At 38.4% G+C, this 14376-nt stretch overlaps 1 protein-coding gene across 3 annotated transcripts in view; it reads left to right on the top strand.

The window, feature by feature from the left end:
* The window catches only part of LOC121300879 (guanine nucleotide-binding protein subunit alpha-12), a 47831-nt gene extending 36966 nt beyond the window's left edge, over positions 1-10865 (top strand). For all 3 annotated transcript variants that reach the window (XM_041229839.1, XM_041229837.1, XM_041229838.1), the window contains 2 exons: positions 6202-6252; positions 7688-10865. In XM_041229839.1, the coding sequence (XP_041085773.1) occupies positions 6202-6252; positions 7688-8257 (621 nt within the window). In that variant the 3' untranslated portion in view covers positions 8258-10865. The remainder of the gene's footprint in view (positions 1-6201; positions 6253-7687) is intronic.
* Positions 10866-14376: the final 3511 nt, after the last annotated feature.

Genomic DNA, 14376 nt, shown 5'->3' on the forward strand with positions numbered 1-14376 from the left:
GCTTCTTGTTAACTGACAGTACACCAGGCAATGCTCACTTCTTGTAGTGACAAAGCTCATGATGCACCTAGCTCGAAGATATTTTGCTGTTTAAATAGCTTAAATCAGGACTGTAGTTTTATTATGACAACATGATTGCATTTTTACATGATCTGCCTCAGGAAATGTACCCTTCATTCTCAAAGATAAGCTGTTGGCTGGGAATATACATGTCTTTCTGTGGGTTCTCATTTATTAAAGATTAATTTGAGATGTTGAAATAACTTCCCAGTGTGTTTCTAATTACATGAAACGCCTTATGACACACATGGCAAGTATAGTGTTTTCTGGATTTGAAAGCCTTGGGGAGTGGGGAAAAAATGGAAACATGTAAATTTACGAGCAGCCTTGTCTTCAGTTGTTTTCTATTCTTAGCAGACGTTCTTTTACTCTGTTTTTCTGTTTACAGCCCTATCTCATCTCGATCCCTTTTCCCTGGGGTCTCCAGCACTTTTTCGGGTAGAGATTAGATAAGGGGAGGGTGGAAAGCAATGGCAGGTTTAATCACAACTCGTGAACGTGAAGGGACGTGAATGTGTCAGGTTCTAGCCTAGCATGGCAGGCAGAGTTTTGTTCTATTCTCAATACTCACATCTGTGATAAACAGAACTGTCAGGCCTGTCATTGGAGCCAACACCAGAGAAAGGCTGAGACCCAGAGGGGAGGAACAGCCATGGAGACTGGATTTTGGCCAAAGCACTGGTCGCTGTTAAGGTGGAGCTCCCAGCTTCCATTTCCTCTGCACAGCACGCAGCTACCCTGCTGTTTTGCTGTGGTGAAGCAGCTTGCCAGTCTACCAGCTTAGCCAGTGGAATCCTTGACATGCATGGATGCATGATTCAGTGCTGTGTCATTGCCCTGGTGGCTTGTATGCTTGTCCTGGTTAGGTCAAGGCTGATGCCTGGTTTATGTAAATGAGAACCAGAAATATGGCCGTCCAGAGCTGGTGGGCTGACTCCTGGAACAGCCTCTTGCATGATGAATGATCCCCAACCGCAACTGGTCAAGAGAAACATGTGGTAGGTCATAATCATGGGTGTTCGCTGCTACAAGACTGCAGAAAACAAAAAAGTGGTATCTTTTGTAATCTGTGTTTGGAGTTCAAATTGCAGGCTGGTTCACAAATAAATTCAATTTTGTTTGGCTTGTTAATAATATCGTAACATTTTATTAAATTGGGGATCTCTTGAAGTATAACATTTTTTAATTTAAGTGAAGATTGACCCCCAGTACAGTTCCCCTCAGTTTACTTTAATTGTTGTACAATAAATTATAGCATAATAAAATGGAAGTAAAGCATTATACAGTACTAGATTCAAACATAGAGAACTGATTGAATGAATACATTGTTATTTATGCATTTCAACTACAAGGGCTTTTTTTCTGCCAGATTGAGGGATGCCTGCTCACTTTCCGAACACTGCCATTCCTGATAGCAGTGCCACCTTAAATAGGGACTCCACTCTGTTGCCAGGAAACTCAACAGTGACTAGCAAGGGTGGAATAAAATTTCCCAAAAAGATACTATAGACCGAGCTCTGCAAGAGACAGGAGAGACACTAGAAATACTGCATGGATAACCAGTCCTTTTAAAAGTGAAGTTTCATTTTCTCAAGCTTTATTAATGTAAGAAAGGTGCATTTAATACTGATAAAACAGACCCTCCCCACCCCCCCTTTACTTGCGAGAGATTGTCATGGTGTGTAGCAGGGAGTTGACCCCTGAGGCCCTGTCCAAGTTTCATTAATCTGTTTTTAACGGCTTACTTTCTGTATGGGATTGAAGCAAAATATATATGGACAAAGATTATTTTAAAGAGATAAGCATGCATTTTGTGAATAGGACACATGTTAATGTACAGGTCTGTTTAAAAGCCTTAACCCAATACAGTTTGATCCTTTCTCTGAATTCATTTACAGATTATTTATTTGAGTTGCTGTCCTTCGCAACACTGTGTGAGTGTGTGGTGGGTTTTTTTTTTTTTTTAATTCTATTTTAAAACATTTTCAACAAGCCTTGGGAGAAGTGTATTAGCATCCTTGACAATCATTTAAAAGTCAGATGTCTCCAACACACAGGCCCGACAGTGTTGCTGCAACATTGGACTCATGCCAGCTGTAAATGTGTTGAGACATTTGAGAAATAGGTTTTTTCGGTGTGAAGTCATATATAAATACCTGGCTGACAAGCACTGAGTGAATGCATATCAAGCCAGGCTGTATGGACTCAGTCTTTTGCTACAGTCTGCTAACTCATGTCTAGTCCCAGTGTTTAGAAAAAAAAAAAAAACCTACAGTGGCATTTCTTATGTTTGCTTGTAACCCGAACAGTCATTATAGCATGAGATCATTAAAGTAAAAATTAGTTTTTATTTTATCTTCCTTGGCACAATCGGAACTGGAATCTTGACCCATTGGTTCTGTAATTGATTCTCAATGCTGTCCATGCCTGGAATGCAAACTTGTGAATCCCGCATACAGAGAAAAAATCCCATTATCATCTAGTTGGGACCTTAAAGAGTAAGTAGCAGAGTTCTGAATAATATAGCGTTACACGTCCCCCCGTGTTGCTACAACTGTTTATGTAGCGTACATGTAATTTCTCTTTTCATTGTTAACATCCTGACAACTGAACAAGTGTAAGGGTTATTGCCCACATTGTCAAACAGGTAACACAACAATAACAATCCATGATGGGGTACGGAACAGAAAAGCTAGAGTACTTGTTGTTGTATTTATTTATTTAAAAGTTATAAACATATTTTAAAGTTAAGTGTAAAACAGATTTTAAATTACTTACTCAATGTCCTAGATGTCTAAAAAAAAAGCAGCTTACAAAACTGAAAATAAAATAAAAATCCCATCAGAATGGGGGGAGTCAAATTTGCAGATCCTGAGCAGAACCTGCTGGACATTGGTTCCAGAAAGCATTGTCTCCTCTCCAGTAATAGCACAGCCTCTTTCCAGGAAGGAACTGCTGTCCCTGTTCAAAAATAGAACCACCAAGGTCTCATCAGATATCCCTGTCCCCACCCCTGTTCCCCCTGCCCAAATTGTCAGGCAACTCGGTGGCAGACCCTGATTGTGTGTGGTGTTTACTGTATTTAAAGAATAGGACTGTTGACACTCCTTGAGTTACTAAAATCCCCTGACTTGCTGTGCTCCAGCAGTGGTCAGGCTGTGAGTAGTGCACTGGATGTTAAATGCAGCGTTCCCACACTGTTTGATCACTGTGGGGAGCAAGTATGAGGAGAGGGGGGAGGATACAGTTAGGATTCAACTGTGCAGAATAATCTAAACATAGTCTAGGTTTGTTACTAAAGTTTTATACCTGCCCTCACAGGTAGAAGGAACCCATAACTTTATATATGTATGCAATAAGGCCCTTCAGGGTGTCCGCATACGTCGGAAGGGGTTGGGGTACCTTTTTGATTAGTAGCTGTTTTATCGAGCTGTGCTTCATGAAATTAGCTTTGAAGTAACATCTGACTATTTGTCTACATCTTGTTTTGCTGATGTTGACAGTAGGTACAGGCAGTATGTTGATACTTCCTGCTCCTGACTCTGATCACATGACACCGCTGTACTGTACAGAGTGTGTGGGGTAAAAGTAAACATTAGGAACAACATGTTTTTTGTATAGTTACTGTGTGTGAAACATTGTGTATCAGACTGGTTGTGTCTGGTTGGAGAGAAACCATTAGCATAAAGCACATTAGCACATACTTGGTAATTTTGAATTTGGGACACTCTGGGCAATTCAAAACCACTGTCCTTTTAACACTGGAACAAAAGCTGTAAGATTCACAGGTCCAAATATAAGGAAAAACAAGCGACTTTTGCTATAAACAGCAGCATTACCTCAAACTGCAGAAGGATTATGGGTAATACACCATTGACATGCAAGGCCATGTCACCCATTCTTTAAAAAATTTTTTGTGCAGTTTCAAAAAATGTACTTATGACTTATGCCAGGGTGTATCATTCTTTGGTGACGTACTTGGCACATGAAATTGGGGTGGGTGCTGTGGGCTGTGGGCTTACATGTTCTGAAATGGAAAGGTCAAAGTGGACTTATGTCTGCCTAGTGCATGTAAACCCCCTCCCCCAGAACCAGCGAAAAGATGTATACGTAGGCACAGGCATATCCACCAGCTTAAAAGTTTCTACATTTTCTATCGAACATTTGCATTATAGTGACTAAATGTGACGCAGGTATAATACATTTTATGAAAAAGCAACTTTTATTTATTTTTTACAATAGATGTATTTTGTGGTCACATGACCAAATAAACCACAAAAAATTGACACCAATAGAAAGAGTCTGAGAAAACAAAATACATGGTTTGCCAGGGGTGTCTGAAAAGGAAAATAGTCATTTTGATGTAAAACAGGAAATTACCAGGGCCTAGAACAGAAGGGGTTAGTGCAATTGGCAAAAGATATGCATCATATGCTGGTAGTTGCAGCTTATCTCCTTTGTTCATCTGCTTATTGAACACTGGTACAGTATGTTCATAGGTCTACAAAAGGATCCTTACATTGATACTCTTAATACAGTAACTGGGTGTTACTCTGTATATTTATTATGTTTGAGTAATACAACCCCCCCGTTTTATTATATAGAAAATGAAAACCGAAAACAAAGTGTCTTTAGAGACACTTTATGTATTTATTTTTTTACTCCAATTACTGACACAACTATTCTAAATAAACAGCTGCTTCCCACTCAGAGCGTATGGACACATCACTGCAGTGGGGGAACTTTACAAGCAAACCACAGTCAAACAGTCTTTCAGACGAGATATATTTTTTCTCTTATTTCCCCTTACTGGGCTCTGTACTTTACCAGAATTTTCCAGTCTAAAAAATGCACAGAGCATTGCCCTTGTGCCAAAGACCTTGTGCACTATGACCAGCAGTAGCATTCTCTGAAAGTAAGCAATTTATTAAAAAAATTAAGTAAGACTTATGCTGCATTGCACATTTTATTTATATATATATATATATATATATATATATATATATATATATATATATATATATATATATATATATATATATATATATATATTATATAATTTATTAATTAAACTTAGCCTTCATACGTTTTAAATGTTTGTTTTGGTTCCAAAACAGTCTTGAATCTTACTTTTGAATAATTTGGTTTTGATTTGTGCTGCATGTGAAGCCATCTTCAATGCAGATTTGTATGCAGTAATGTACATTTGCAGCAGAAGCCAGCAGTTTGAGGTAAGAAGTATTTGACTGTCCTCTAACATGTGCCTTGAGCAGATTCAGGAGTTGTAATTGAGAGAGTGCCAAAAATTTGCACTGTCCGAAGAGAGCTGGTACTGTGTGTTATTGTCTCCGAGCAGATAACATACGAGAAATATACCATCATTGTGCAATTACTCAGGAATAACTTTTCAGGGTTCTTGTCAGCCAAAAAAGAAATCGGTGGTCAGAATAAAAAAATGAAAATATGTATTTTTTTGTGCAGTGGTTATTGCTGCAAAGAAGGATATAAAACACACAATGTTAACATTGAAGTGCACAAAGAAACCCTATTCATCATTTTCCCCAAGGTGAAGCAGGGCTGTATGATCCTGATATAGTTTGTGAATCTTCCTTGACCCCTTTTTTTGTTTCCATACTGAACTGTTATATTTCAATTTTTGAAGATGTGATTTTACTTAGATAGCCAGCATGCTTTCTCCTGACAGCTGTGGGGTTTGTTTAGTTTTCCAGGCAAATGTTTTAAGGCACGAACAGCTGCAGGTTTAGGCAGGAGCTTTTGCTGTAGTTTAACAAATTGGTGAAAGACCCATTACTGCCCATTCTGCGGACACAGGTTGAGTAACCTGAAACCACTTGTAATGGCCTAGCTAGTTCTCTTCTGTGTTTTTTTTTCTTTTAGTTTTCAGAAACGCTGGGTGTTTTAGCTTTCCTGTCTCTACAAAATATTGTTAATTATGCAGATTTAATTTTAACTCAACTTTACATGATGAATCAACCTGATGACATCATTTTGTTGGTAACGTGGTGGAAATTTCAGTTGGCCCATAATTTCCCAAAGAACTAAAAAGGAGTAATGCACTTTTCATTTAAAAAAATTTGATGACAGAAAATGAAACTTTCTTTTTTTCTTTCTCCCACACAGGGTGAATCGGTGAAGTATTTCTTGGATAACTTGGACCGGATTGGGCAGCTGGTGAGTCTGAACAGCCTTGATTTCACAATGGATTCTTCTTTGAATTAACCATTCTGTGTCCTGTATCTCTTATCATGACATATTATAACACTTCACAAAGAGAGAGGTCACTCGATCAAGGTTGAAAAAATAAAAAAACAATTCAAACTGGAATCGGGAAAAGGTATCTCCCATTAGATATGTGTTTTTTTTTTTTTTTAGTGCCCCGGTCTGTTTACCAGCTAAAGCTCTGGGAACGGATCTCCTGTGCTGTTTTTGTTCTAACTCCAGTAATTCTCATCTGGATAGGTTCCAGTCTTCCCAGAGCTCTTTTTAAGGAGTCAGTCTGGGGCTGGTGCAGCTGTTTTCAGAGATGGGACCCCGTCACGCCAGCACAGTGGCACTGATGGGCAAGGCCTGTGCCATTCAGCTGGTTTCAATCTCTACTTCCTATTTTAGAAGCCTGATTTTATAAAATATTTACGGCCTATATGTGTGGGGGTGATTTGTGGCTGTTTGTTGCAATCCTTTTTTTATCTTTTTTTTTTAATTTACTAAAAATACTAGTACTTTGTTCTACTTTGAATTTCCCATTTTCTTGTAATTCCCCCCTGCTTACATTACTGTCATTCTTCCTATACGTTGGAATATATTTATTTCGCGATTTTGATGCACCCTAAAATGACTTTTTGAAAGGATTGCATGTCATTCAGTGGCTTCTCTTGTGCAATGTGCTGTAAGCCAAAACAGTGTAACAGTTTTACTCTGTCTTGCTAAAACCGTTGCTGTCTAATGGAGTTTCTTGAACACAAAACAAAACCATGGATTTGAAGTGGTTTTACAATATTTTATTCTGAATCATTTTGATCCTGTTTATCCGGAAACATGTGCATGTGGTGGTTTTTTTTTTTTTTTTTGGTGCAAAATTAAAACCTGTCTGCACTCTGTGGCAGCTGCAAGTTCTTGCACACTTCCCCTTTTATTTCTCCTGACCTTGACTATCACTGTTGTAGACAGAGGCTGACTGGACCATAAGCCGCCAACGGAAAAGTTTTGCTTATTCAGCTAGAAACTGTAACCTTCTAAACCACAATCTTTCATCTATGGTAAAGCAGAACAATACATTTTGTATTTAAAAAAAAAAAAAATGAAATCGTGCTTAACTTGTCATTTTTATGTATAATTAGTTACAGTTGCCTTTCAGTGTTAATGGTTTGATTTGTCAACCTTTTAATGCATGTACAATAAATGCCATACAGAAACACTTGTGGACTAAAACTAATTTCAGTCCCTAGTTATAGTCTTTCATGTATATACAGGTAATATTATTATATTGTTGTAGCACAAAAGTTCATGCTCAGGCAATTTTGAGACAAACCTATTCAAACAGACTTAAACCCCCCCCCATAAACATGCAAATATGCTTATTTTTTCCTTTCCCTCTTATTATTTTCAGAATTATCTCCCAAGCAGACAAGATATTCTGCTGGCCAGGAAAGCCACAAAGGGTATAGTGGAGCATGACTTCATCATCAAAAAGATCCCCTTCAAGATGGTGGACGTGGGTGGCCAGCGATCGCAGCGACAGAAGTGGTTCCAGTGCTTCGACGGAATCACCTCCATCCTCTTCATGGTGTCCTCCAGCGAGTATGACCAGCTGCTCATGGAGGACCGGCGCACCAACCGGCTTGTGGAGTCCATGAACATCTTCGAGACCATCGTCAACAACAAGCTCTTCTCCAATGTCTCGATCATCCTCTTCCTCAATAAGATGGACCTCTTGGTGGAGAAGGTCAAGAGCGTGAGCATCAGGAAGCACTTTGCCGATTTCCAGGGCGACCCACACCGGCTGGAGGACGTGCAGAGCTACCTGGTTCAGTGCTTCAACAAGAAGAGGAGGAACCGCAGCAAGCCCCTCTTCCACCACTTCACCACAGCCATAGACACGGAGAACATCCGCTTTGTCTTCCATGCTGTCAAAGACACCATCCTGCAGGAAAACCTCAAGGACATCATGCTGCAGTGATTGCCGGCCCCACTGCATGTCGTCTACTGTTTTAATTTTTTTTTTTTTTTTTATTTATATAGGTTGCTTGTCTGTGTGCCCTAAAAAAACACACTCTACCTTCTTTCAATTTCAGGATTGTTTCGGGGTGTTTAAAATATATCCAAGAAAACATTACGATGGACGCAGTGAGATAGTGAATTCTGGAGAAACTTCATTAGCGTCTGTAAGCAATTTAACAACAAATGTACTGAGATGTACTGTACCTGCAGATCAAGCTCCTCAGCAGCCAATGGGGAAAATCCACCTGCGGGTGACAGGCTCTCCTGTTTGGTATTACGCCAATAGAGATGTATTGATTTTACTAAATGGAATAGTGGTGCCTACAGTTGTGTAAGAAAATTAATGAATGAAAGAACGACTGTGCCAGCCCAATGGTTGAGCTCATTTGGGACATGTTCATTATAATGTTGTGTTTAGTCACATGGTGCGTTGTTTATGAATCGCTCTGTTAGGAGACATATGCAAGTTAAGATCAGTGGTTAGAGCTTGGCGATACTGCACTATTTATATTGTATATGTATTTCTAAAATGGCTTTAATTGCCTGACTGAGAAGCAGGTTGTATTTTGGCCGGATAACAGTAAAATGAGTGTCACATGGTGTTTTATAACCATCCCTTTCCAAAGAAAGTGGTCTTCTGTGTATTTGCACTATTGTTGATCCAACCAAGCAAATCTTTTGAAGAGTGAAGGGTGCAAGTTAAAATTAGAAAGCTGTACTGTACATTGACCAAAAGGAGCACAAGCAAGGCTGTGTGATTCGCTAATGCTCAAGGATGGAAACATCTAGTTTGTTTGCTTGGAGCACAGAAGGCTTTTTAACATCATATTGCGAAATAACATTTCAGACTAGAGTCCTAGAAATCTGCTCTGCGGGGAAATCGTTTTTATGGTGATTTGAAAAAAAGTAATAACTAATCTTTTTATTATATAATGAACCTATTCAGTTTCACTCTGATTAAAAGTCTAGCCGTGTGATTATAGACCAAACAAAAATAATTCAAATTGAAACTATGCAAGCATAATAAAAGTGTAGTGCAGATACAGTTGGAATTACAGTAACAGAAGAATTACACTGCCGACTCCTAATTTCTTGTAGCCAGATCCCTTGTACTGAATGCTGAACTGAAATTCCGTTCCAGCATAGTCTAGTCAGAAGTCTGATGAGATTACTATTCTGCCATTTGGAATTTAGTATTGCAAGCCTTTAGTATGAGATTAGAAGTGGCTTTAACTTTTTTAAATTTTATTTTCAATTGGTGATGTAAAAATTGTACATATTAAAGTATTTTCGCTCAATATTATAAATGATATTTTGGTTTAACTAAAGCTTTGTTTTGCAGTTCACTGATTCTCAATTCATTGGTAAGCTGGGCATCTTTTTTTCTATACACATGGAACTAAAGATACCAAATGGGTAAAGAAATCTTGATGTTGCCTCTTTCGCAACAAGTTGCGCAGGAACTAGAGAAATGCACATTTTTAGTGGTGGTTGACGAGGAGCAGAGGTTATGAATTTAGGTTTAGTCTGTATGACACACCCCATGTTGTAAGTGTGTTCCAGTCACTGACTTTTTGGGTTTTATATACAGAGCTCACTTCCTGTAGTCACATTTTTAAATTAAGACTAGTTAGATCATCACTTATGTTATCAACTTTCTGGTAGCCAGCTGTGACTAAGAAATGTCTTAATCCTAACCCTCAGTTAACTGCTTCAGATCCATCCAGGAATGCATTGTGAGAGTGAATGCTTACCAACGTGCAGCCTTTATTTCCAAATGCTTACTCTGTAATCATTTTGCAACTCACACAATCCACTGCCCCCCACTTCCCCCTAAACATTGTGTTCCTATGGGTCACATGACCAGATAGGTGTGTGTGTGTGAATACCTTCACACAGACAAGCTGGATTTCTAATGTGGTATTCACCTGTAAGTTTGTTGTGAACCGAGCATTTAGCAGATTTTTTATTTCAGTTTACTGCAGAGCTCGATCTTGGGATAATTCTTCAGCAAATCAACAAACGCTTTAGGTTAAAACACTGTCATGGGCGGGTCTTTACTGGAACAGCATTATAAGTCCTCTTTCTTATACTGTCTTCTGTAGGGGTCTCCAACCCTGGTCCTGGAGACCCCCAATCCTGAAGGTTTTATAGGTATTTTATTTGATCATTGGCTTAAGATCTGGAACGCATGTTAATCTCGACGAATTAAGCCAATAATTGGTGCAGTGAAGTAACCGAGAACTCTGCTGAAATGAAACCAGCAGACCCAGTAGCTTTCCAGGACCGGGGTTGGAGACCCCTGGTCTACTGTCTATACCCCATAAATATGGAGAAACTGAAATACTCTTTATTCATTTAACTAAACAAAATGAAAGACAGAACAAATATGTTGCCAAGTCTACTGTAAATTGGAATTTGTAAAGTATCTTCCTTTTGTCTTCACTGTGTCTTTGGCAGTGTCCTCTATAGCAGTGGCTTCCTACCCTGGTCCTGAGGACCCCCCGTGTCTGCTGGTTTTCATTCCAACTGAGCTCTCATTTACTTAATTGAACTGATAATTTGCTTAATTAGACTTGTTTTCAGCTCTTAAACAGTTGCAGCTTTCAAGTTAGCTATAACATTTTATAAGTAACTTGAACTCTGTAACTGTTTAAGACAAAACAAGTACAAAGGTCTAATTGAGCAAATTATCAGCTCAATTAAGAGTCTAGTTAATAACTGAGGGCTGTTGCAATGAAAGCCAGCAGACAGAGGGGGTCCCCAGAACCAGGGTTGGGAACCACTGCTCTAAATAATGGAAGCTACAAAGATGGCACTGTGCTCTGGTGTTTGCTTAGCATGTCTTGAGCATATCTGGTGAATTAGGGCTCATTTGTATTCAATGTCATGCGGATAAAATGAAAGCCTGTAGTCTGTTTCTCTGCAGATGGTGTTTTGAAACCTACCACTTTTTTGTGCATCGTAACTACAGCCTGCAATTAAAGAGGTTCCCAAAAGATCATCTTAAAATATTGGTGCTCAAAACAACTCCAGATCAGTCCAGGTTCTGTTGTATGCGCTGTGGTGGTGTTTGTTTGTATTTAAGCAGCAGCCTCTATGTTCAGATTTCAATGTCAGATTGTAGTGGCAGGTCAGATGCTGGTACGTGTGATTAATGTGTTTATCTCTTTCCTTCAATAAATAAACTGCTGAAGTCCCATTCCACGTTTCGTGTGTTACAGTGCGGAGCACACCCTCCTGCATTGTAATGTAGACTGAAACCTATTTTTAAAAGGCACAAAAGCTTCCTAAAGGAACATTCTTGATTCACATTTTTAAAACTCATAAGGAGTCATTTCCAGAGTCCTTAATGTTGCTGTAACACACGTAATGTGGAATAGGTCTAAAGCATTAGTAAAGGCAGCAAAGAGGCAAGCGTCAGGGGTCACACTTGAAACTAAGCTGGGCTGAGTGCCTACTGATCTGTGTCTACCCGTACACAGCCAAATGTGTTTATGAATCTTGATGTGGGGGAGTAGTTTTTATGACTGGTACAGTAAAGACAGTAGGATATTGTGCTGTCCACAGACTGCTATCATGCTAATTGTTTAATGACTTGTGTAGGTTGAAAGGAACAGTTTAATCAGCATCAAGCCATTCTATATGTTAGTGTTTCGAAACTCTGGAAATGTTAAACGCTTGGTTGTAACAACAATGCTAAACCTGCATATCCCCTTTTTGTTAAACAAATTCAACCCCAAGGTTCAGGCACCATGAGACCTGATAATTATGTAAAGTAAGTGAATAATACATTAAGTTAAAACTGATTTGTCACATTTTGATTGAGTGAACAGAGATTTCCATCATTTGAACTTCCTGCTCTGGTTGATGTATTTCCAATATCTCATTTGTTGTGATGCATAACTAACTACATAACTAATGCTGCTGTGTCTTTTTTTTCTTCCCTGTAGCGTAGTGAGTAAGAATAAACTAGCAAATATAAACGGTTTCTTGACTGTAAAAAGCTTTTAAACTCTAAATCAATTAACTGTATTAGTTGTTCTGTATATATGGATTGTATAAATACATTAAATGTACTTTATGTAGAATGTATTATTTGAAATGTGTTTTTTTCTTCTTTTTCAAGGCAGCATGTAACTTCCTGCTGCAGAGTATCTATTTAGAAAAGAATGTTAAAGGCCATGGTGGGAGGACTGATAATCGCCATGTCTAATGCGCATGAGTGGCACACTAGAGAAAAAGCCTTGGTGTTTTTTTTTTTACCCCCAAAGGAGCAAGCTTGTAGCAAGGGGAGTACATAACAATGTTCTTGAGTTCCAGGAAAAACGGTAACCGTTTTAAGATCTGTTTCCAGAAGAAGTCGCAGGAATACTCCCCAGTTTCTTTGTGTTCTGATTTAAGTTTAAGGTTGAGATTAGGAATGCATTTATACAGCTACTGTGAGGCACAGCTGTACTTAATTTCGTGCTGCCACCTGGGGGGTGTTTGAGGGAGTATTTCTAAATGGTGTCTGCAGCACTGAGGCACATACGACCATGGCTCTGGGTCTATGGCTGCATCCACAGGGAACCACCATGTATTTTAAATATACAATGAGGTATACGTTATATAAGCTCTGGATAACCGATCTTGGATCCACATTAAACCACAGAGTTACTGCTTATCAACTCGCTGTGGATTGTTAATTGCCTAGCTGTAAAAAAAAAAAAAAATGTAGAAAATTTTCATTTCAGTAACTCCAGAAAAGAACTAAAAAAATTTAAATAATCTTAAAAATGTTGTCTGGTGGATAATAACTTGGAAGACTGTGATTTGGGGGGTGTTGGTGCTGCATACAATAGATTTCTCCACTGCTGTTTGGTGCATACAGAAAAAACCAACATCTTTCTGACACCTTTTTATTAAAGGTAACTGATTTAGCTAGGTCTTTAAGTCCAGGTCAGTTTGAGACTGTGTCTCATTTTAAGATGCATGTTTTTTGGTTTTGTTTTGGAACCTTCAGTGGAGAACAGGCTGGAAATGCATAATCCCGTCCAATTGATTATCCTAAAATGAAACATTTCTTGTATTCTGGACTGATAAAAGGGAGCCCTTTTTATATCAATATGGCCTGTGTGTTATTTGAGCAAAATCTCATGACTCCTGTTATCCCAACGCTTCCTTCAGGCTGAATTTAATTAGTCAGGGGTTGAAATAACCAGCTATCGGCGCATAGGGAACAGCTGTGACCCACATTCACAAAAATGAAATCCAGTTTAACGTTCCACTCTTAGCAAATAGCAAGAAAGTACTCAGTTTTAAGTGCCTTGTGGATTGACCAACCAATTGTTGGGCAGAGAACTTCAAATCAGATTTTTTTTTTTTTGTTCCTGGGTAGTAAGTGTCATTTCCTAATTGCTTATGCCTCAAAAGTATAGAAAATGGCTATTATTCCCCACAAACTTTGCTTTTGTGACCAGGACAGTGATATTTCAAAATATCACTATTTCCAATGGGAAAACGGGCAAATGTGTGACTTTTCCTTCACATAAAGTCAGAAAAAAACAACATATGAATCCAAATTAACATGTATTTATACTAAAGTAATACAAAAATGACTACAAAAGATTTAGAAGTGAGTAGTTTTTCAAGATTTACGATTATACTGTAAATACAGTACATTTCTGTATTACTTTAGTATAAATACATGTTAATTTGGATTCATATGTTGTTTTTTTCTGACTTTATGTAAACAAAAAGACACACATTTGCCCGTTTTCCCTTTGGAAATAGTGATATTTTGAAATATCACTGTCCTGGTCACAAAGGCAAAGTCTGTGGGGAATAATAGCCATTTTCTATACTTTTGAGGCATAAGCAATTAGGAAATAACACTTACTACCCAGGAACAAAAACTGTGTTACATAGTGTAATCTGAATTTAGTGTCTAGAGATCTCTTCCTGTTTACGGATATTGTTGCATAACAGTAATTCTATTTGCTTTTTACACTACTGTAATTGTCCCATTGTTTTTTTAAATTTCGGTTCCTGTGCCTTGGTCATATGTTTCTTAGGTACAGTAATAACACTCTGATG

The sequence above is a fragment of the Polyodon spathula genome, chromosome 26 (genome assembly GCF_017654505.1).
Source record: "Polyodon spathula isolate WHYD16114869_AA chromosome 26, ASM1765450v1, whole genome shotgun sequence".
Lineage (NCBI taxonomy): Eukaryota > Metazoa > Chordata > Actinopteri > Acipenseriformes > Polyodontidae > Polyodon > Polyodon spathula.